The 25590-nt window shown below is 37.0% G+C and overlaps 1 protein-coding gene across 1 annotated transcript in view; it reads right to left on the bottom strand.

Annotated features, from left to right (window-relative positions):
- Positions 1–25590, bottom strand: part of KIAA1614 (KIAA1614 ortholog) — a 46874-nt gene that overhangs the window by 1722 nt on the left and 19562 nt on the right. Inside the window, exons 3-8 of the mRNA XM_070941051.1 lie at positions 20141–20284; positions 17081–18624; positions 14302–14488; positions 8500–8758; positions 6006–6133; positions 4127–4311 (exon numbers count right to left, since the gene is read on the bottom strand). Of these exons, the coding sequence (XP_070797152.1) occupies positions 4127–4311; positions 6006–6133; positions 8500–8758; positions 14302–14488; positions 17081–18624; positions 20141–20284 (2447 nt within the window). The remainder of the gene's footprint in view (positions 1–4126; positions 4312–6005; positions 6134–8499; positions 8759–14301; positions 14489–17080; positions 18625–20140; positions 20285–25590) is intronic.

Here is a 25590-nt window from a genome sequence, read left to right as displayed (position 1 = left end):
TCTAGTTATTAGTTAATCAAGGCTTCCTGGGAAGGGGTAGCTCAGAACAAGAAATTGTTTAATTGAGATGTATCCCAATATATTTTGAAATTTTCTTTTTTGGGTGGAGGTGTAATGGAAACACTGTATTCCTAGAATCAGAGTGCTTAATGCAGGATAAACATTTGTCAACTCCGTCACAAATGTTGCAACATTCCCAGGAATCTGCCTGGGAAAAAAACCCCTAAGAACATATGTTCCAAATTATTCCCACCATTTGACCTACTTTAGACAGTCCTTCTCTTAAGAAAAAAACAGAAAACATAAAAACACCAGTGAGATTCTATCATAACCAAATATTTGATTGTGTTCCATAGCCTATTTTTAACTAGTGCCATACAGCAGGATATAAAGTAGATTTGTAGCATACAGTATACGTGGCTGAATATTTCAAATGCGTTCTTCAGAAAAAAAGATAACAGGGAAATGATTGCAGTGCAGAAAGCAATAATACACATGCACCAAACAATATAGCTCAGTGTTTCTTGACCTGTGGTCCACGGATCCCTGGGGGGCCACGATGTCATTACAGGGGATCCACAAAGCCTGGAAGAAATGTAATGATTTAAAACTTGAGTTAAGCCTTAGAGGTCCATGGCCAAGGTCCATGGCCGCAAAAGGCATTTAAAGGGGGTTCATGATGAAGAAAAGGTTGAAAACCACTGGTATAACTGAAACAGGTTTTGAACAAACAAGGCTGCTTTTACCTTCCATTTGTGCAGCATTCCTATTTTTTGGCATGGCTGCATGGTTTCCTGAGTATACACATGTTTAACAATTTCAATACTACACCAAATCATAATTAGCAAGGAACGCATGGGGTCATGCAGCCATGTCAGTGTAGATCAGGGGTCTCCAACCTTGGCAACTTTACGACTTGTGGACTTCAACTCCCAGAATTCCTCAGTCAGCGCATGCTGGCTGAAGAATTCTGGGACTTGAAGTCTACAAGTCGTAAAGTTGCCAAGGTTGGAGATCCCTGGTGTAGATGATGCCACTTAAAAAAATGATATGTTTTTGAGAGGATGCTCTTTGATGTTCTGGAACTTTTTTTAAAAAATGAATCATAACATCATGAGTGTTGTGGCACATCTGTTTTATTGGAAAGAGTAACACATCGCTGTGTTTTGCTGCTGTAACTCAGACAAATTATTTAAGGATAAACTGGGCATTACAAAAACAGTACTTGGGTGCATATATCCTGTGGCTAGTTTGTGTTTAGGAAGTTACCATTCTTGGGTTTGAGGGCAAAGCATTTGTAAAAGAAGCAACAATATCATAATTGGCATAAGAGCTAGCTGCAGAAGTCCGTGAGCAACATAAAATAAAATAACTTCCAGGTCCAGAATAAAGTTTTAAGTCTAAATTAACTTAAAATGTACAGATCAATGAAGAGGCTAGATTGAAACTGGTTATTTAAGAATGCCTCTGAGGAATGTCTCCTCTTGTTTTTCTCTCTGTAATATAAAAATGAAGAAGGCAAGGCAGAAAGAAAGAAAATATATCACAAGGAGGAGCATCTCTTTGCTGCTCAGAATCCTGAGCAAATCTTCCTCTGGAAGATGTTATAGGGAGCAGGGAATGATATATAGGACCTGCTTTAGCAAATGAGTTTCCAGAGACTATCGACAGTCCTTGTAGACTGATTCTTTGTGGCTTGTAGTTGTGATGAGACATAGAATTCCTATTTCAAAGACCTATATTCAGGAAGTGGTAGACATTCTGATGAAGAAAAAATAGGCAATTCTTACTCTGTGGGGTCATAGCGTGTTCACAAATGTTATGAGAATATGCCATGGAAGACTAAAAACACGGCAGGAGCTCAGAGCTCAGAGACCAGGGTATAGAAATGGACTGGTGGCCTTACCTATTAACACAAACCAGATACAAAAAAGACAATGAAGAAGGAGGAGTTGAAATAAAGCCTAACTAATTAGATAAATTATTAGAAACCAAAGAGGGAAAATTAATCTCAAAGTTTTACAAATACCTATTAGAATTTGATTTGGCAGAAAACATAGTTAAAGGTCAAATGATAGCTTGGGCTAAGAATATTGGAAGAAACATACAATCGGAAGAGTGGGAAATGATATGGGAAAATAACTATAGAATAACAAAAGCAACAACATATAAAGAGAACCATTATAAGATGTGGTACAGATGGTATCTAGCCCTGGCGAGATTGGCAAAGATGTATGTAAATTTCAACCCGATATGCTGGAAATGTAAACAAACACAGGGAACCTTTTATCATCTTTGGTGGCTTTGCCCAAAAATTAAGAAATTTTGGATAAAAATTAGAATCTGGATAATAGAAATAACGGAAGAAGATATTGATTTAAAACCTGAAATTTTTCTGTTAGGTATACTTAAAAAAAGTAGTAGAAAGGAAATAAAGTACATTACGTTACATATAATCACGGCGGCTAGATTAACCCTAGCTCAATCCTGGAAATCAGAACAGTTGCCAACAGAGCAGCAAATAATCCAAAAGATATTAATATGCGCAGAAATAGATAGATTAACTTTAAAATTAAATGATAAGGAAGACTCACAGTATTTCAAAGTATGGGACAGATGGTATGAGTGGATTAATCAATGGAAAAAAAGGTAATATCAAATATAGTAAGAAAGCAAAGGTAACAAATATACACCGTCATTAAGATAAAAGAAGCAAAGGTTAATGTATATATTTGCATACTTATATATTATAGACAGGTAATCCGGTTTGTTAGTTTTGTTTATAAGTAGTTTTGAATGTATTTTTAGAGTTAAGAACTTTTTGTATAATTTTTATCTTTTTAATTGAATAAAGTTTGTTTTAAAACGAAAAAGAGAGAGAGAGAGAGAGAGAGAGAGAGAATATGCCAGAGAAGTGGAATTAAAGTCATGCAGAAGAATTTCAGAATGCCAGAATGCACTTTCATAATATACACAACTTGCATTTATGATTTAGGAATCGCAGCATCTCTGAACCTGTCAGGGTATGTACGAAGAACATTTTGTAATGTTATTACACCCCTACAATTTCAGTGTTGCATCCCATGCCCACCACAGGTTTTCCATTCTCTCAAATCATGAGTTTGTTTTGCATGGGTGCATGGGTATAATGCCATTGGCGTTATCTTTTACAGCAGGGATCCTCAAACTTTTTAACAGGGGGCCAATTCATGGTCCTTCAGACTGTTGGGGGGGTGGACCGGTTGGATGGGCATGGCTAGGTAGTCATGTAACTGGGTGGGTGTAGCCAATTTATTTATTGATATCAATTTTTATGTTTTACATCTATAGTTTTTATATAGTTTTATCTCACCGTTGTGTGCCACCCAGTCACCTTTGGTGAACTGCTCTCATCAGGATCTAAGGCAAAAATATTTAGATGGACCCAAAAGCTAATGCAGCTCCTATAAAAGCATTTGCAGGACTGAACTATTCATATAAAAACCTGGGCAAGATATTCAAATACCTGGGAAGGGAGTGGAGATAAAACCTCCCACAGCAAAGCCCATAAAAATCCTGATCTTGAGTGAGACATAGACTGGATCACCTTATTTCAGATGTTTAGTGGCATCTTTTATTTTATTGAAAGCCAAAAGGCTTTGTGATTAGCACAGTCCTCATATAAACCCCTTCCTCGTAATATGAACTCACTGGTTCTGAAACATGAAGCAAATCTGTTCGTTGACTTGAAGAGAAAGATTCCGTTGGTTCTTATTGTCCCTTCTCCTGTCTCAGGGGTCTGCAACCTTAAACATTCCCTCTCATCTCTTTTTCATCTTTTTCTTTCTGTCTCCTTCTCCCTCCCTATTCCTACAGTTAAATACATGGATTCTTTATACTACAATATATATAAAACTAGATTTTAAATACGTAATGTTAAGTTTGTTTTTGTTTCTCAACTGAAAAATTAAGGATACAAATTGTAAAATAAAACAAATGTAAGCCAGCATCCTTCCCTCCACCCAGCAAACAAAAAAAAAATGTACAATTTAAAAAACCATAGGGATACTCCAACACCATAGTTTTAAAAAGTAAGCCGGGGGTCCACTTGTTCAAAGTTTCAGGCCATTCGTTACTAAACTCATACCTGTATCAGGACGACCATTCCCTGAAGAAACACGAAACCCAAAGTTGCCTTGTTGGAACCGCTGCAATTCTAATTGACTAGTTCCATCTGGAAAAACTGCTACCACCCGCCCAACGGTTCTCGCCAAGTTAGGGGACCCAATGTCCTCCACACTGAGGGATCTTCTATGCTGAGTCCTGGTTTTCCTAAGAATGGGGAAAATATTGTCATATTCAGAAAGATGTATAATCTGAAGTCAAAGAAGAAGATGGTGGTTGTTTTTTCCTCTTATCATCTAATCTAACTTCTTTATAATATCTTGGTTTTTAATGAACAGATTTACAGCTCACGTTATGATGGGAACTCTGTGAAAAAGTGAAGCTGACACTTGCAGCATAAGGTAGTTTGGAGACTATCTTACTTGGACTTGGAGACCAAGCTTATGCATTTCCCGTGTGTACAAGGAAAATTTCCTCAAAGGAAACATATTAAGTTTTACAGCATTACCCATTAATAACTTTTCAACTCTGTAAATATACTTTTTGCCATCCTATGTTTAAAAATTCTGACCACATCATCCACGTACATCAGGGCATTTTTAAAATTGCTTAAAGTCAATTTTAGAAGCATTTGATTGTAAAAAGCAAAGTATGTAGTTGTTCTAGCAATTGTGTGTTCTGCTTAGGGATCTCTGAGAGTCCATCTTTTTGAATTTCCAATATAATTGGATTTCTGTTGCATAACCAAGAACAGCAAGCAAATCAAACTTTAGTTAGCCACCAGGCTTTGCATTCTCAAATACTCTGATATATATATTTTAAGGATGAGAAAATACATATTAAAACAACCTTTTCAGACATATTTGTATGGATTTGTTCAGCCATACTGTATGTTCACATTGAATTAAGTGGCATTATACGTTTTCTTCTTCCCAGGAAGATATCATGAAGCAATCTTAATGTCTGATGTGGTTGCTATAATTATGACAGAGCTAAATAAAGCAATTTCACTGTTTATGAAAACAGATAATTTCCTATAAGTCAAAACTAGTATTAATAATTCAAGGTTCACTTTGAATTCACAAAGTTAGTATTAAATAGTACAATATTACTATTAAAATGTAAGATTTAGTGGTAACTCTAAATGAAAACTAAACAACTTTCATAACCTATTTGCATTGGAAATTAAGCGCAGGACTCCACACTCTGTGCATAGAACACTAGACCTTAGGTTAGCATTATAGCTGAACCTGGAAAATACAAATGTCCCCATATGGATTAGTTTTGTGCATTAAAAAAGAGCCTTGATAGTACAAGGGTTTAGTGCACCCTGTTATTAACACAGCTGCCTGCAATTTCTGCTGGTTCGAATCTCTCCAAGGCTCAAGGTTGACTCAGCCTTCCATCCTTTCTAAGGTAGGTGAAATGAGGACCCAGTTTGTGGGGGCAATAAGCTGACTTTGTATAAAATATACAAAAGAATGAAGGCTATTGCTTAAAGCATTGTAAGCCGCCCTGAGTCTCCGGAGAAGGGCGGCATATAAATCAAATTAAAAAAAAAAAAAAATGAAAACAAGATGAAGCGGACTTTGTGACAAATCACATACAATAGAAACATGGGGAGAAAACAGCATGATGTGACCATAGCTATCTAACTACTCTGCAATTCCCCTGAGAAACAGCAGTTAGGGACAGGATTGGATCTGGATTCATGTCTCCTGCAGAAAAGCTAGCCACTCTTCAGGCTACTGTGAATTGAATATGCAAAGATCCTGCAGGATGCAGACGGATCTGAGTTGCTGCAATCAGTGTCTAAAAACAGATTTAGCCACCATTCAACACATAAAAAGAACCATTTAGGATATGGTCACAATAGTCATCTAAAGTATCCCAATTCTCACCTGTTAGAAGCAGCTTCCTCATCCTTAGGTTCCCCCACCAGGTAAACATTGGACCGATTATTCTTGCCCAAAAAGGAATGCAGATTTTGAACAGAAGAGGCTTTTCTTGGTTGGCAGAAAGGTGACACCTAGTGGGAGAAAATACTGCAAATCAGAAAAAGTATTGAAGAATCAAACTGCAGATATATTGGACAAAGACAAATAAAGTTTTCTGACTAAAAGCTTGAATTATCTTGATCTTTCTGAAAACCAAAAGAAGTAAAAACAAAACAAAAAGCAGGGTGGGTGGGTGCAATGCTACTGGATTTGCTTTCATTAAGTTAACTTATTAAACATGTTTCAAAGATCTAAATTCTGATGCTTCAAAAGTATTGCATTGTCACAACATAATCACATTATTAAATAGTATGCACATGCACTTACGAAATTTTTATTTTTGATAAATAGTAGATATTTAGCAGAGGTCAATAACTCAGTGGCTTTTTCACATTTTATAATAATTTTATTAGATTATATTATGCAGATAAAACTAACACAGTGCATAAAAATGAAAACTGCAAAGAAGAAAAAACGTCTAAAATGAGAAAGCAAGAAAAGTAACTTCCCCCTTTGTCTCAGAATGTACAAACAATTTTAACAATTTATCAACCTCTCTTAAAATAGAACATTGTCTTCATCCCATATCTCACCTCATTCTTTATAAACAAATCTTTAAAATCTCATCACCCATCCTAATCAGCAAATGTCTATTAAGGATTACCCAAAATAATACCCTAACTATTATAAACTTGATCAAATAAACCCTCTTGAATTTCTTCCTTTTAAGGTATATCTCATTTTCTATAATAATTAAAATCCCCCAATCCCATTATTCAAATGTAGAATACACTAAAGGTACCAGATAACATGACTATTTTAATCTTATTCAGATAAGTTTAAAATACATCCAATAAATTTTTTCCCATGTAACTTTTAACTATAAACAAAACCATAAAACATCATTATCTGGTCCTGGTCAGAAAATAAAAATCCATTAAAACTTCCAGAAATAGCAACCAATCTATTTTAATCTTGGTCAAATAAACCAGTTTTATATTATACAGTGCCACTAGAACATCCTAACAAATTACATCAATGTCATCCAGCAAACAACCATATAGTTCTTCCCTTCTCATTTGCCAATTGAAAAAAAGTATTTTCCCCGCTTGGAAACTCTTGAGTATTATTATCATTGTTTTGACATATAAAACTTCAGCAGCACTTTCATAATTCTTAGAGATGATCTTGTTAAAATATTTCTTATTGGAGTGGATTCTTGCTGTGCCTTATATTTATTCATGTACAGCTATGTGTCAGGTTTCGTTGCTATCTTAAATAAACTTCATTCTCAAACACAAAGTCTCTAATGAATCTTTTATCTTTATTTAAGAATAGACAAACGACATGCCTGGACTCTGATGCAGCCAAGATTGGCACCTCCTTCCAAACCCCTCCCTTTCCGTTCTTCAACCCCAATGTCTCATTGGCCACCATGCAGATCCATCTCTTCGTCCCATGCACTTTCTTTTCACAGGAATTTCCCCCCTCCCTCTGTTGCCCAAGTAACGCTATCTGCTGAAGAGCCAGGAACTAGGTGAAAGTTCATCCCAGCATTAAAGCAAGTCTTTCTGTGATTTCATGTCAGCGCTGAGAGAGATCATAATTTGGAACGCTGACACTATGCTTGGATAATGAAATGAACTCGTTTTCTGTAAAATTCCTTTGATTTGATTGAAAAATAATAATTGAATCCCAGTATTTGAGATCTGAAAAGCAGGAACTACAGAAAAGTAGAGAATCAATATATGGAATGTGAATATGAATGTGAATCAGTGAATAACTAGCACTGTTGGACTTAATCACTGTCTCAAAGAACTGGGAGCATTACAAACTAAGATGCTCTAAGTAAGATGAATTTCAATGGTGTCATTATATTGTAAAAACTGAAATGGATTTCTAGATGCAGACTGGGCTTACAGGTGGACTTCAGGGTTTAAAATGTTTAAACATTCATGATGCTGTTTAATGCAAAATGCATTGACTAACAAAAAAGTTATACTGATAATATGTCATCACTGTAAGGCTAATATTTCTCTGGAAAATAGTTTTAAATTTGTACCATAAAAACTAAGCTAGTTTACTGCTACCTCATCTCATAAAACTGGGGTGGGCAATTAATTTTCCCAGGGGGTCACATGAGAAACTGGGATTGTAGTGGATGACCACCTCCAGTGCCCTGCCCCCCACTGAAGGAACCCTGCCCCCTCCAGTGACTCTGTCCAAACCCCTGCCGCCAATGCACTGCCACTGATGTTGCCAATGCCATGGGTCAGATATGGCCCAAAGGCTGTAAAATCCCAGGTATCATAAAATCTAATAAAAACAAAATTTCAACACAGGCTATAAAATACCCGGGCCTGTCATAAAATTTAATAAAAACACAATTTCAACTCACCCTCTGCAAAGATTGTAAGGAAGGTACTTTCTTCATTTTTGGAGAACAAATGGTATCTGGGCCAGTTTCCATGTTGGGCTTGGCAGTTCCTGATTCTAGCATAGAAATCTGTTCCATGCTATAACATCGGAATCTGCCCAATCTTTGTTTGGTGCTCTGACTCAAAGTGTTGAAGAATTTTTTAAAACCTGATGTAGAAGAGACTTCTTTCTTGGTGGATTGCTGTTTCTTTGGCTGCGGGTAGACTTCTAAGTGTTTGCTGGAAGGCAAAACAACCAGCCAAGAGAATTACAAATTAAAAAGCAAGAGTACCTTCAACTTTATTTATAATTTGGAGTGCCCCAATGAACCAGTTTGGTGTAGTGGTTAGTAGGCATCACACTAGAAATCAGGAATGATTTTAAGTTTCAGTTCTGCCTTAGGCGACTTTGGGCCAGTCACTCTCTCTCAGCCTTAGGAAGAAGGCAACAGCAAATCACTTCCAAAAATCTTGCCTGACTTGAAGGCACATAAAAAAACCCAAGGACAATAAATGATAAAAGGATTTTGAAAGGATTTACAAATATTTAATAAACAATTAATAGACAAACTAGACACATTTACCTATACTTTCAAATTAACCACATTAATGCCCGAGGAACAGAGAAACTACTTACTATTATTACAACTATATTCCACAATTCTAATCTAAAAAACACTTCCCCAACTAATATTAATTTATTTTTATTTTATTTATGCCCAACTTTTGCTTTGTTTTTGTTTTAAAAAGTATAGAGAAAAATTCTATAAGTGGAGAAGTGTAGCTTATTTTTCTGTGAAGTTCATTCTTTGTGTAATTAAGTTTTTCATCTTACTATGACTAGGATTTTTCCATTTCAAACTGCAAACCTAGAATTGCATATGTGAGGTATTGAAAAGTGTAAGGGGATTAGTCTCTAATCTTATCACTATTTTGACTAAGTAAAAGAGAGCAGCTGTACTCTACTGTATCTCTATCTATGCTTCATAGATAACTATGAACTGTGTGGCTTTGTTGAAGAGGATGTTGTCAAAAAGTGAATATTAGAAATACATTGCAGTTAGTGGACTTTTGATCAGAACATTGCTTAACAAAATCAGTCTTTTTGACTAGGAATTATGGGAAATGAAATCCAACACTGTTGGTGAACACTAGGTTGGGAAAGGCTGACATATACTATATAGTATCATTAATATGTAGGGAACCTCATCTAGGTCAAGGATAGAGGTGTACCCCAAAGAGCTTACAGTATAAGCAGCTTGAAAACAGGAAGAAGCAAAAGGAAGAAAACAAGGTATTATTAATAAATTCATATGCCTCACTCAGAAATTTGAAGGCAGAGAGACAGAGAAAGGGGTACAACATAAAGCAAGTATTTTGAAAGAGTTTAAGCTTTAACTGGGTCTCTATCTTATATATGTGATGTACCATTTATTCTGGTACATCACTGTGATCTTTTAAGAAGGAAGGAAAACCCACATGGCCCAGGAAAGATAGGCTTTGTGACCCTTAATGTACTGTTCTTTCTATTTGCTCCGATTATAGCAATCTTCCAATCCAATGTTGCGTTCAATGCAATGAGAGCTGAAAACTGAATAGACCCAACTGATATCTGTAACTGCTACATGGCACTGTTAGTTGCACGACAAATGACTTAAAAACGCAATAAATAAATGAATAAATAATAATAAATGTGTTATTTTATATCACTCTGCCCAAGTTGTGTTTCTTTAACTCTTGAAAATCCAAACTTGATAATTCCCCTCTATATACATTTCTCAGATTTTTAAATTGGTCCTTACAAAAGATTTCCTAAATAGCTACTTCTTATAAAGGCAGGTGACACTATGTCATGGATGAACAGAGCAACACTGTCCCCAAGGGCAAGAATTTATTCTCTCTGCCTTCTGTAAGAGCAAATTATAGACATTTAGCTGCCAGAATGACAACACTTAAGAGTCATCACTGGAGTAAGAGAGGCTACTGAGAATCAAACTTCAGCCTTCCATCCCTGGTATTAAAGAAATAACAACTGTTCAACCAAATTGTACAAACACTGGCCAGAAAGAAATAAGTGCATTATATTAAATTATGCTTTTTAATAAAAAATATAGAATGTTGTGCCCTTTGTGTACAAAATATTTTTTGTCAGGCACAAAGCCATCTGGAACTTGCCAGGCAGTTGCCAGGAGTTAAACCTGACTTGAAGGCTCTCTTTCTTACACTTACACACACACACACAGAGGGGGGAGGGAGGGAGAGAGAGAGAGCAAGAGAGAGTTTGAAACAAAAAAGGCTTTCAAAGCCAAGAGCTTTTCTTACTTCTCTTATTTGTACTTTCCAAATGTATCTCCTGCCTACTTCCTTCAGCCCCATTTCAAGGGGCTGAGAATCATCTGAGAATCATCTCAGCTTGAACATCTCTATTCTCAACCTACTTTTCAGTAAATCTGCCAAGCTTGTGCTGGCTTAGATTAATTTGTTTCTGGCAACGCTGGACAGAATTTCATCAGACCAAATTATTTTATTTATCTGGTTAACTAATCAGCCAGAAGTAGAATCCAAAGTAAACACATTGTTGATGTTGCTAAACAATGCAGCTACTCGAGTTATCAAAATGGATTTTAGATGAATTGAAGAAACCAATAATATGCCATTTTAGCATTTTAGATATAATTCCTGGATTAGAAAGGAAAGGCTTAATTTCTGAGAACTGAGGTATCAAGCCATAACAAGAACTTTCTGGGGATTTGGGCAGGAAGGGAGAAGTAGGTCAAAGCAGATTTCAGAGCTAAGAGGGAGGGGAAAACAGCAGGGGAGGCAACGGGGGCTCTAAGCCTGCTGGCAGCACCAACAAAGCAGTACTTGCCTGCTGTGAGAGTGAAAAGCCAAGCCTGAAAAAGCAGAAAGCACCCGTGGGGAGAACTGCAGTAGACCTCAGGGGAGTTCAGCAGAGGAAAGATTATATCACGGAGAGCTGAAAGTAGACACGCGGGAAGCATTTGTTGCTAACAAACTGAAAGAGATATTCAGTCTGTACTGCTGCTTTCCCTGGGAGAAAAAGGATTTTAAGAAGAGATTGGACAGCCGTTTGTCCAGAATGGTATTGGGTCCTCTGCTTGGGCAGAGGGTTGGACTAGAAGACCTCCAAGGTCCCTTCCAACTCTTGTTATTCTGTTTTGTTAAAACCAGCACAATGAATTATGGGACAGAGCCTGGGAGCCTTACGAACATAGGAAGTTGAGTTCACTCTTACTGACCACATAAATAGATCTTCTCCAGGATGATGTGTCCCCAAAATAGTCCTTCAATGATGCACCCATTATCCCTGTAATCGACTCCATCCATCTTGATGCTGATCACTCTTCCCTTTCTTTCAACTTTTCAACCCTACCATAGACTTCATAAGAGAGCCAGGTCTTTGCATAATGTGTTGAAAATATGATAAATTGATCCTCATCATTTTATTAATTTAAACTTTATTTATTTAACTGTTATGTCTGGGTACATAGATATCATTTTGGTTGTTTAAAGACTGTGTAGTAATTCGGAAATAATTAGACTGGAAGAAACTGACAAATCATTCTCCTGCTTCTTTCCCATTTCCTAGGCCATACAGTACAACTACATTTTCCTCTTTACTATTCCCAACTAGTATTAACATTAGAACATTCTAATGTCCAACTTCAAGTAACAAAGCTTGCATAATATGTTGATTTCAGATTGAGCTTTTCCTGCATGACATCAGCACATAGATATCAGAAAATCTTTAACATGACTGCACTGTAAACATTATTAACACTCTAAAAGATTCTCAGTTCTTCTTCAAGAACAATCCAAAGGGCCACCATCTGGCACTATATTATCAGTCACTCTATATTGTCTATCCATGCAGTTTTCTTGAAAAAAATACAGGAGTTATTTACCGTTGCCTTATCATGTGCAGTGTGAAACAATGCCTTTGCTATTGTAACTAAAGCTGTCATCTCCCTTTTCATCATCTTCCTATTTTGCTGCTGCCAATATAGGCCCGTTTGCTTTAATTAGAAATCTGTAGTGGCCTTGGGTGACCCTGATGGAAGTAATTACTCTTAGCATACATTCCCAGCATTATTTGTTCATCCCTTCTAGGAGCACCTCCCACCATATGAGACAGTGTAGCAGGACAACCAATCCATTCTACCAATTAACTGAAAATGTCCAGGTTCCTTTTGAAGGCAAATGTGTATCCTGCATAGAAAGTATATTTTTCACAAATAATGTTCAGATGCTATGTAGTCTTGGAGAAGTACCTCACATCCTAAACCTACTTTGCAATTGTTCCAAAGATAAAAATGGGGAAATACAAATTAAAAAGCATTTGGTTAAGCTTGCTAGCTACACCAATTATTAGAATTAATTTCCTCCTGGCAACCTTTTCCACTTCCCACAAGTTGGTACTCTGGAGGCCTTTCCTTTACAAAAGGAGGGAGGGAGATATTATGAAGATGAGGTGAGGTGAGGAGCTGTAAATTAACTAGCCGCTGCTTATTTTCTTCAGTATATTTCTTATATATTTCTTTAATTGTGTCAGATTCTTGAAGACTGCCTGGAGAAATCCCTCTAGTTTTCGTAGCAAGATTTTTCAGAAGTGGTTTGCCATTGCTTTCTTCCTAGGTCTGAGATTGATTCGCCATGATCACCCAGTCAACTTTGTGACTAAGACAGGACTTCTTGTGGTCCGCCAGCAGCCTGCGGAGCTGGCAGCAGAGTCAGACAGTGATGAGGCTGGGGAGGAACACGGGCCAGTCCTGGCATGTGGGGAAGGCTCGGACGAGGGCTCTGCGTCGGAGGCAGAGATGTGGCCAGGGCCATCTGGGAGTTATGCATGGACTCCGGAGCCTCCAGAGTCGGACATCAGAGAGGCAGAGGAACAGGAGGAGCCTGTTCCTAGTGTGCGCATGCGCAGAGCTGCCAGAAGGCAAGAACAGTTAAAACTAAAGGGACGACTCGGGAGTAAGGCCTGGAGATGATTGCCCCCCCCCATAGGAGGAGCAAAGGCACATGGGGCCTTTGCAGGAAAGCAACTTTGTTAATTCTGTTCCCAATCGGCATCTCTGTTTGATTCTGGACTCCGTGTGGCTTTGCCAAGTAGGTCTTTGGCAGCATGTCAAGGGAGATAAAGGTTGGTGATTATCTTGAAGGACATCTCCTGAAGGACTTTTTGCAACTAATTGGGACTCAACAGTGAATGAACATAATTCACAGCTGTTGCAATAAAAGAGGTTTTTGGGACTACACGGGTGTTTTAATGACTCAGGAAGCCTAGATCACAACAGGACTAGAACTCACAATCTTGTGGTTTCTAGCCTGATGCCTTAATCACTACAGCAATCTGGCTCTTTTTTAGTATATGCCATTGCAAAGAAAGAGATCATGGTAGAAACAAAGCAAAAACATTTTTGCTTAAATTGTGTCTTGGTCATCAAAAACCAGTTTTTGTTAACCTTCATCAGAAGAAAAGATTAAATGGCAGTAATAACTCCCTCATTTGTCAGACTAGTGGGGATTATGGGAAATGAAGTTCAAGAGAATATCAAGTTAGGAAGGCTGATGGACAAGATCCCTCAGTAGCAGGTCATTTGTCCATGCTGGCTGAGAAGTTCCAACATGTAAAGAGGGATTAATTTGGGAATTACTTAATTAGTTTTAGCTTTAGAAAAATGACATTTGATCTTATAAACAGCCCTGCTCTATGACATCCCCACCTAAACTTTCTAACAACATGATATATTTCTACTCACCATTGAATAATATTTGCTTGCCCGGGTTTTGTCTTCTGCATATCTGAAACTGGCACTTCTCTGATGATTGACTGAGTGGAGATTGTGAAGTTGGGCTCTTCAGTTGTCAGGGAGAGGTTAATAGCAGTGGAACTGATGACATTGGGAGCAACAGGGGGAACACCACATGTTGAGGATGATGGACCTACTGCAACGATACAGATACGTCCAATTGCTGTTCTTAGAACACCTTTGGGGTGGACTTCCACCTTCAGCTAGTATGACAGGACATAACAAGTAATTGTGGCTTAGCACATAATGTCTGATATACATCCTTTTATCAAAGAAAATGTTCTTAACATATATCAGATGCCACTCTGTACAGTGGCATAATCCAAATTGGAAAATCTTAGGAGAGATCTTATATTTACACATACTGTTCCTCTTTCCCCCAACCCAAAATAATGCTAGGAAATAGAAGTTCTTTCAAGATACTGAGATTTTCATTAGACCCTTCTGAATTCTCTACAATCTTTAGAAATGTAGTGATAATTCATCCAATTTGACAATAATATAGGCATAACATTAAATTGTCACAAAAACTTTCTGGCTTTTTGATTTCCAGATTGCTCTAGAAACAAGCTTAAATGGACTTGTTATATAGAAGGCCAGAAGAAATAAAAGAAGTCACAGTGGGCTAGTACTGATGAAGTTACTTAATTTGATAATGACATCTGCAAGAAAACAGCCAAAGTCAGAGAACACTAAGGACCCCACAGTTCAATCCTGGGCTATAACTATTCTTTTTTATTGGTTAAAAAAAGTCATTTTATTGTAACATATTCTTAATTTTCACCAACAGCTCCCAAATCAAGATTTCTTTAAGACATAATGCTAGTTTTCATATCTGAAGTTAGCAACTTAACTAGGGTATTACAATAGTTTAAGAACTCTCCTGCTTATAAAACCTATACAAACTACGTAACCAGCAGTATCATCACAATACACACAACAGTTGTGACTTTCAGGATGATAACATAAACTACCTACAGCTTTAGAGAAATTCTTGACAGCTAATTCTAAGTATTCTCTTCCATGCAACAGAAGAATAATAAGCCTGAAGAAAAAGTACTTGCCAAAAAAAATCCCATTAAAATGTTTTCAGCTGAAGTTTCTTTTTAAAATTCTTTGAAAAAGGTCCTGAAAAAAGAAGCATTTTGAAGTATTTTTAAGCCCTGGAAGATCAGGTAGTTCAAGGGGGAATAACTTCCAAATAGGAGAAGCTAGATGGGAAAAAGTTCAGAAACATGAGATGGTTATTCTAAGGCAAAGAAGAAACTTACTTAAAGTTGATAAAACTACAAAGGGTTTTTTTTTTATGTACAGCTTCTGAATTCATTTATTTCTGACTTGAAAAGGCTAAGAATACTGAAGTAATTTTTTGACAGCTGTTCATGGAAGTTGCTTCATACCCTCTGGTTGGGTCTAGAATGGTCTGTGTAATTTATGGTCCTCTCTTAAGTCACCCCTATTTTTTTTTTTTCATCAGTCCTCTACACTGGCTAAGACCTTAGGAACATTATCACTTTAAATTGGTTGTGTTGACAAGAAAATCCAATTCTTGAATAACCTAATATGAAATCACGATTCTGTGTGTTCAGATCACGCATGTAATCAGGGCTGCCTAATTCTTCTTTGCCTTAGAATAACCATCTCATGTTTCTGAACTTTTTCCCATCTAGCTTCTCCTATTTGGGAGTTATTCCCCCTTGAACTACCTGATCTTCCAGGGCTTAAAAATACTTCAAAATGCTTCTTTTTTCAGGACCTTTGTGAAATTGAAAGAACTTTCCAATATTAGTAGATGATGTTAATTAAAGTATGATAGTGTTGGGATTCAATGTTTTAAATTGATTATGATATTTTATTGTTTACATCAGTTAAGAAAGTATTGCAAATTATACCCTTCTTTGTACTATGCTTAAGAGCATACTAAATAAAAATACCATTACTACTGTTTGCATTTATAATCCATGAAAAGATAATCTTTTTATTAGATTAATAATCAGTTAATCTTTAAGGACCTACAATATTCTTTCTTTTTGCTACATCAGACTGATGCTACTAATTCCCCCTCTCAAAATTTAATTAGTTTCCATGATCTGAAAGATGTGCAATTTGTATTTTAGCTCTTATTCTTTGATTAGTGATGAATGATTAGCTTTCTAATAATTTTGATTGTAATAGTAAAATTGGGAAACTATCAAAATACGCATTAAAACTGCATTGTTTAATGTACTTGCATAGTGCATGTAGTGCATAATTACAAAACGGTATGTTACAACAAGAAGTAGCAGTTAGCAAATTGCACAAATTAATGGAGGAGACGACTATCAATGGCTATCATTGTAATATCATCTTCAGAATCCAGCTGCATGCCTCAGCATCTTGGAAATCAACAGGAAAAAAAAGTTACGGCCCTCATGTCTTGCTTTTGGGCATTCTTGAGGTTTCATTTATCTAGTTTGGAAAGTAGATGCTAATGATATATGGGGTTTACATTCTTTTAGATGTTCTTCCAACTACTCTAAATATGTTCTATTCACTTTGTTTTCTCACTGTTGCTTACCTCTTATATCCTCACTATTTCTTCCTATTCAAATTTGTGCAAATATCTCAAATATTCACATTCAGACCAAATAGCTATCTTTCAATAAAACAATGTTAACTTAGTACACATTTTTAATGTCCTTGTTGGAGAGATTCTCTTTTTTACAGCCAACTCAACATGATCTCTTACCTTGATTTTTTCCCATCTTCTCATTCTCCTGAAGTTGCTCATCTCTGCCCATTATTATGGTTTTGGGCTCTGGCTTGGTTGATACATTATTGTGATTATTGGAGGACAAAGCCAAATATTTGGAGAATGTCCCTGGATTCTGCTGGCCATTATGCTCCTCTAGCCCAGATACACCCACATCCTGGGAATCAGAATAGGCAGCTGAAACTGATAGTTCATTGGTTTTATTTATATGCCCAGAATCCTGTTTGATCAATTTGTGGCTGCCTGTTAAAAGAGCTCTCCTATAAGACATTGGGGAGGGGTGAACTTTTCCAGTAGCAGGAGGTGCTGGTATTAGATTCATTAAATTGTTGGTCGTGGCCACCTGCTTTGTATGCTGCTTGGTTTGGCATAAATGATTGACTGGCCTGTTCATAGGAACTTTTATACCATCTTTTGTTTGTGATTTGTCTTTGTCTTCCTTCTCCATTTGACAGAGATTCATTAGCTGTTTGCTTCTTGGAATGGCTGCCTGAGTCTCCTGATCTTTTACCTCAGAGCCCCCCTGCAAGCTACCAATTTGTGCTTCGTCAGTACCTGACCCAATTTCCAATCTGCTTACGTTAGGAATGTTACCCCAGATAATGTCTTTACTAGTTTTACAGCTGCCATTTCCCCATTGCCCGTCCCTGGTAACAGTGTTGGCCTTCTTCTCTGAAGAACACAATGGTCTAGGGACACCATGACAATTTTTGATTGCAAATTGCAGGCTGTTGATGCCAGCTTCTTCACTGTCTGTCCTGTAGCTGTCTGATGTGTCAGTGGTGCTGCCTAAAGCTGAGTCCACATCTTCAGCGCTATTAACTTCGCCAATATATGTCTCCCTGATGCATTCTGAAAAAACACGCTGCCGAGAAGGAAGAATCCACAATGGAGTCCTTTTGGGACCTAGAGGCTTTGTCCGTGAGTTCCCCTGGGAAGTACCAAACTCTTTGTTTCCATTCGTGTGAAGAGTATCACTGCCTCCAGGAAGGACATTGGCAATTTCATGTTTGCCATTCCCAGTTTGATTGACTCTAGTGTCTGCTGAATTGTTGATATAAGACCCACAGGCACTACACTTGCTTTCTTTATTGACTTGAGGAGGCGTCCCTTTTTCAGAGCATCCTCCATTGCTCTGGGGAGTATGCATTTTGGCTCCCTGTCCTATGCTTTGATGTTCCCAACTAGATTTGTTGATGCTATTGTCTTTACGCTGAAGGTCACCATTTATATAGCCAGCAAGATCTGGTTTGGAGAGCAGTGGGCCCTGTCCAAGAGATAACAGAACTGAGTCTAAGGGCCGTTTCTGACGTTGCTGCAGGCGTTCCAAATAGCGAACTTCAGCATCCCTTGCAGATTCATCCTCAAAACGCACCCGAGAAGAAGATGGCCCTTGCTTCCTCTGCTGCCCATAGCTGGAGTCACCACTAGATGAATCACTCTGGTTTCCACTACTATGGATGTTTCCATCTTTCAAAACAAAGTCTTTTTTGTCTGCAACAGGGGATCTACAGGTACCCCTAATGAACCAAAGAAAAGATTATTTTTTATTACTTGGTGAGACTATCCACTTTGCTACTGTTTTCATCTATCTACAAGCCTTTAGCAGGAGGGATTGTTTGTCTTAATGGCCACGTATTGTATCCTAATGAAGAACAAAGTCTTCTAATATTGCTCAGGTTTTCGCTACCAAAATTCATTTTGCCAGTGAGCAAAAATAAAAGGTAATATGCATCTAGCTTCTTGTACAGTCATCAGATGAACAAGAGATCCAGCATTTTGTTACAGTCCTAACATGTAACAAATCGGCAAGATGAATGTATACTTCTAAATGAAGAATAACTTATGACTAGAAAATGGCAGGGATATGCTGTGGAAAGTTGAAATTGCTTGGGGATAATATAAGATATAAGACAAGACATAATCAGGTAATATCTGAGGACAAAAAGTAGTCTCAAATAGGGCTTACATTCAGCTGCAAACCAAATTCAGATCTATTTACTTTTATAGGCAAAAGTAAACAATTATTAGACTCTGGTAGTATATATGTTATAACGGTGAAAGAAAAATGCTTGTGAATGCATTTAAAGAAATGTATTTTACAGCTATATGTTGATTTATTTTTTACAATTAGCTGGGCTCCAAAATATTTTTTCCAGGAATTGAAGTGTTTTTAAAGAAGGGGAAAGGGGAAGAAAACATGGAAACCGATTTTTTTACTAGCTGCCTTGTCATTATAGAATATACTATCTCCTGAAATCCATATAGCCCCCCCCTTCTGTAGATGTTTTTAAATATTAGCATTTAAGATATGCCACAAGGATTATCTCTAGTATTTATTTTTTCCAATTCCTTAACTTTATATTATTGCAGTAATTATGTCACAATGTTTATTTTATGAATTTACTTGGAAGATAGCTGCCCAGGGTCTCTGGAACTGAATATACAGTAAGTATTAGCAAATAAATATTTATTTTGTTTGTGTTTATAATAATTTTGATGCATTTGGTGTATGAAAAAGTTTGTGCAGAAAGAAAATAGAAGCACTAAAGCTTGTGGTTCACAATACAAATAGCAATTTTTATAAAGTTTAAACTCCACTATTTTTGAAAAACTGCATTTTATAAAACTACTATGATGTCGGAAAACATTTAAGTCTTATGCATCCTCATCATTGAATATTTTATTGCAAAGGACGTCAAGCCACAACAAATAATTTCATTTGAATCTCACTCTATTACATAGCACTATTTGAATCAAATGTTTATGTTTACTTTCACAGTTTCCTTCAGGTACATAATTTTTGGGCTCTGAATTAACATACATACATTTCTTTAATCTATCTGTTTTATTCTACAGCATTTCATTTGTAAGATGAAAACTTTAAATGGTTACAGATGTGAAGAACAAAGAGGCTGGAACCGAATGGCATACACTGGAAAAATAACCCACGCACTCTTCTTGACTAGTTCCTCCCTTTTCATGCCAATCCAGTCCAGAACCTCAAGGTTACCAAATGGAAATGACCAAGCTTACCTCTTGTCTGGGGAGGCAGTAAGCAGGATGTTATGGCTAGCTCGGAGCGGGTTTGTCCTGGCCTTCATACGAGCTCTCTGTAGCAGCTGCTTGGCCTGTTCATGCCTGGGGCTCAGCTCCAGCTTTTGGTTAGGAACAAAGACCCTGCAGGCAAAGCAACAGGGAACAAACAATGCTGCATTAGTGGGGAGGAGGGAAAATACAGATTAAGAGTAGTTTAATGATGAGAGTGGCAGTACAGTGGAGAGACACCATAGTTGTAGAAGTTGGGTTGAGGCTTCTACTGTAGCCTGACTTAAAATAGATGGTATTTTTTGTGGCTAATATATTCTCAAGCAGACTAATGATCAGACAGCAGGCTAGCCAGAATATCAACAATAAGAAGGCAGTAGCAATGCTAAAGTGTTCAAGAAAGATATACAACTAACATTCATAAAATAAACTTAAGGCAGGCATTTGTTCATGTAAGAGTAAAGGGATGAGTGTTAGTAAAAAGCTATTTATTCTAAGTAAAAAATTAGAGGTAAAGATGGCCCAAAGGTGGCTTTGATTTGTTGTGAAAGCATTGGTGCAGCTTTTCTGGCACTGTTTGCAGGCATGGTCTGCCTTCTTCCCCATCCCCACCCTCCACCTTTCTTTTTCAATCCCAGTTCTCCCACCCAAACAATAATGAGACAAACCTGCTTTTCCCCTGAGATCAGCCAGGAGCAAGGAGAATAATCAGGCTGTACCAATTTTTAAACAGTGAAGAGGGACTTCCAGGATTTGAATTCAGCTAATGGAGTATGATTATACACTGCTTCAGATTTTTATGAGAAATAGCATTTCTTTCTTTCTTTCTTTCTTTCTTTCTTTCTTTCTTTCTTTCTTTCTTTCTTTCTTTCTTTTCTCTCTCTCTCTCTCTCTCTCTCTCTCTCTCTCTCTCTCTCTCTCTCCCTCCCTCCCTCCCTCCCTACCGCATATATTTAACTACAGGTAGTTCTTAACTTACAACCAGCCATTTAGTGACTGTTTGTAGTTACCACAGATTCCAAAAATGAGACTTATGACCCCGTTTCAATGTTTGGGCTCCTCTTGAAGTCACGTGCACTTGGCCTGCATGTATATTTATGGCTGTTTGCAGCCCCCACAGTGATGTGACTGCAATTTACAACGTACTTACTGAAAACCAGCGTTTACTTCCAATTTCCTGCAAAAATTGTCACATAGCAAATAATGGATTAGTTTAACAACTGTGGTGTTAAGGCCACAAAAAGGCCTTAAAATCAGTCTGGTCATATGATAAGCCACTTTATGGCAGTCATGATTTACAATCATTATTGCAGGCTCAATTATGCATAGAAATATTCTTTAGCAGGTATTTTGCAGACAATACTATATATGCCCACAACAGCCAAACAAACAACTGAACAGAATATGCACTTCTGAGATCTCTAAAGAGAACAAATAGTGGATAAAACTGAAAAACAAATGGTTTTCTCAGATAAAATGTAAAAGAGACCTTCTGAATTTTGAGCATTTATACATTTTAAAATGTATGGCTTGTCTAACCAGCAAAATATAAACAGTGTAGTACTGTATTTTTATTTAGACAAATTACAATGTCTTTTTACAATTATAAATTTATTATATTATCCTTCTTTATTCAGATAATTAATTACTCCCCTATTAATTTCCCCTATTAATATTACGTCAGCTTTTCGTTATATCTATAACATATACCGATAAAAGCTGATATTGCTGCTTCTTTAAACATTTGCCCTATTGTGGTTTGCCATCTTATCATGTGACCTATTTTCTCCCCTACAGAGCTTACCAACACACTCAGACATTTCCTATTTGTCTTGATCATAATCTTTACAATTACTTTAATCAGCTTAGTGAGTCACTTTGGCTGATCCAAGTTTAACTCTTTCAGCCTAGAATGTAATTGCACATGGAGGCTAGTAATATGCATACAGATTGTTTTTGCAGGTCTTTTTCAGACATGAAGAGATAAAACATGTTTCCAATGAAGTTTGGCAACCTATTTGAAATAACATGCTTTCTTTAAAATTCTTCAGACGCTGAGCTTAAAGAAGCCCCTCCAATGCGATATATTATGCTTCCAGGACGCCTGCTTATCTATGTATATTTATTTAATATTTAGCCTTTCATTTAGCAGCTCAAGGTAAAATAGAAACCTCTCCTAGGATGTAGGTCATGTTGAGAGAAAGAATAGCCCAAAGGCATGTAATGCTATCTTCCAGAAGGCTAACTAGGTGGGAGCCTTATCATCCCAAATAACACTATTCTGATAAAGCAAATTCTTTAGAAAATAAAACATATGATACATTTTTCCACAAAACACTTTGTTTCAAGCACTTCTCTCTCTCTCTCTCTCTCACACACACACACACAAGCAAACAAAAAAAGTATTCAGTACAAGAGGCTCCAGATCGTATTATGACTTGATTTCTAGCCTAATTTGTATTATCCAGGCATCCAACCTCCCTGAATGTAGTTTCAGAAAGCTTCATTTTGTAAAGTTCATCTTTAGAATCACATATATAACCCACCTGCCTTTTTGTAATCCCTCAAACCATACAGAAGTCACATATGTCATATGCCCTGTTTTATGAGATTTTACGTTACTTTCCCTTTCCCTCCTGGGGAGAGGGGGAGGAATTGCTCCATTTTTAAACATGGCATATCAGGTGGTTTACTTATGCTGTTCACTGGGAGGCAGCACATGACAGCTGTTGTCCTTACTTGGGATTCCTCAGGCATACGTAGCCATTGATATATCTATGGGGCTCAAATCCTCTGTCAGGAATTGAACTCATGGTGCACTGTAGATTACTCCCTTGTAGGGAGTCACAAAGAGAAAAAGAAAGAACCAAACATCTCTCCAAAGAGACACCCAATCTCTGCAGCACTGCACTGCAGCTATGTATGCCCTATTAATCTTGAGTTAGGTGTTTGGTTCAGAGATAAAAGGAGGAACAAACAATTTGATCAAATGTTCTCGATATGAAATGAATCTCCAGGCCTCTTTTTCCTCTCCTTTTTCTTTTAAAAATTTATTTAGATATTATTTTATTAGCTCTTCTTAGCTCTCTGGTTTACTACCAACCTGCCTTCCACTGAGGACCTGTATACTGCATGAGTCAAAAAGAGGGCTGTGAAAATATTTACAGACCCCTTACATCCTGGACATAAACTGTTTCAACTCCTACCCTCAAAACGATGCTATAGAGCACTGCACACCAGAACAACTAGACACAAGAACAGTTTTTTCCCGAATGCCATCACTCTGCTAAACAAATAATTCCCTCAACACTGTCAAACTAGTTACTAAGTCTGCATTACTTCTCATCATTCCTATCACCCATCTCCTTCCACTTATGACTGTATGACTGTAACCTTGTTGCTGGTATTCTTAAGATTTATATTGACTGTTTCCCTATGACTATCATTAAGTGTTGTACCTTATGATTCTTGACGAATGTATCTCTTCTTTTATGTACACCGAGAGCGTATGCACCAAGACAAATTCCTTGTGTCCAATCACATTTGGCCAATAAAGAATTCTATTCTATTCTATTCTATTCTATTCTATTCTATTCTATTCTATTCTATTCTATTCTATTCTATTCTATTCTCTCTTTATTTGGTTTGGCACAATAAAATACTTGGAAAAGTTTGTATCTACTACGCATCTTGGGCATGCCTTTGAGTCAGTGTTGACTCCTGGCAACTGCCTGAATAAGTAAACCTTGCAGTTTACTTGGCTATTTTTTTCAGAAAGGGTTTGCCATTGTCTGCTTCTTAGGGCTGAGAGAAAATGACTGGCTTAAGGTCGCTCAGCTCACTTCATACTTAAGTAGGAACAGAACTCAGTTTCCCAATTTCTAACCCATTGCCTTAACCAGTACACCAAACTAGTCCTGATTAAACACTTAGGATGAACTTTATATAATATAAAGTTGAATTTCAGAAATATTTTTGAACTGACCTTTCTGCCTTTTAAGTTGGACATTTTCTTGTTTTTCAAATGCCCTATTTGATGACAAAGTTTGATTTGTATTTTGAATATATATTGCAGCTTCAATTATATGTAATACTTGAACATACATTAATACATGGAAACATGCTGACCTCTGTACTAAGAATTTTATGCATTTTTCTGTATGATTTGGGAGCATCAAAAATAAATAAATGTTTATGTTTATTACATATTAATTTCTAACTTGTATTCTTTTCTCTACTGTTTTTCCCTTCTAGCCCAGCTCTGCCCTGGTGATTTTTGAATAGGGCCTATGGCATACTATGCAAAATAGAACACAACCAGTGACTAGTGATCACAGAATGTGACTACTACTAGCATTACAGGAATGGGGCAAGTGATTAAATCTATTTTGCAATGTCACAACACAAGTGCAAAAGGGCGAAGCTTGCACTGTAATAACACAACAAAGATCTTGTTATTCCTGCATCATTGTGTTTACGAATGGACAACTATGCATGACTCTTCACACAAAAAGTTTGTTCCGTTCAGGCCTACCAAATGATTTATCATTTGAGTTGATGGAGCATAATAATTCAAGAAGTCTTGATTGAAATTTTGCTTTTTCCATAAAACGGCTATTGTGGCATTTGGCAAGCCATTGCTTCTAGCCTCAGCTCTCCATAGCAATAATTTTTGGATAATGCTGACCTAGAGTTATATACAATATTACATACTGAAAAGATCTGCCCTTCAAACTTACATGATTATCAGAGGTGATTTAAAGACTAAATGGGCCTCTCAAATGAAGTCATTTATGCACTTTCAAAATTGGTCCCCAGAGCTGGCAAAGGGCCTACTGTGTCTTCAAGGTCCTCCCTGGACAATAGGAGTAATCTAGCATATGGATTGTGTAAATGTCATTCCAACTAGATTTATTTATTCTGAATGTAGTTACCTTGAGTAACTACATTCATCTTACTCAGATGATAAATTGTCAGCTGCAGATTACAATATAATTTCTTGTACTGCGGTCTCCAAGTCTATCCATCCATAAATTTTAGCCAGGACTGAGAGTGATCATTTACCTTTAGTAACAAAATGTAGTTCCCAAATAGTACCACATGAATCTCTCTGAGATACCATCCTAATGGAATCACTGCAATCTAGATCTGTGAGGTTAACATGGAATGGGCAAACTAAAGAAAAGACAGTTAATAGGTATAATTCAAGATTACTGATTCCTTATTGCTATTTTACGGAAAGTTGTGAGACCTCAAGCTTGAGGGAAGATAGTGGCTTGGTATCACGAATCAAATTAGTGTTTATTACAGTCATAGATCATTATAATTGATATGACAAGTTAGTATAGAGTCTATAGGCATATGTCATAAAAAAAACCCCAGTGCAGCCAATAGGACTATTTTAGGAAGAGGTAATTTAATTGAATATGCATAATGGC

Source organism: Pituophis catenifer, unplaced genomic scaffold (genome assembly GCF_029215685.1).
Source record: "Pituophis catenifer annectens isolate HBS135680 unplaced genomic scaffold, rPitCat1.0.hap2 SCAF_3, whole genome shotgun sequence".
Classification (NCBI taxonomy): Eukaryota; Metazoa; Chordata; class Lepidosauria; order Squamata; family Colubridae; genus Pituophis; species Pituophis catenifer.
Note: the sequence above shows the minus strand (reverse complement) of the source record. Positions and strands in the feature narration are given on the sequence as shown.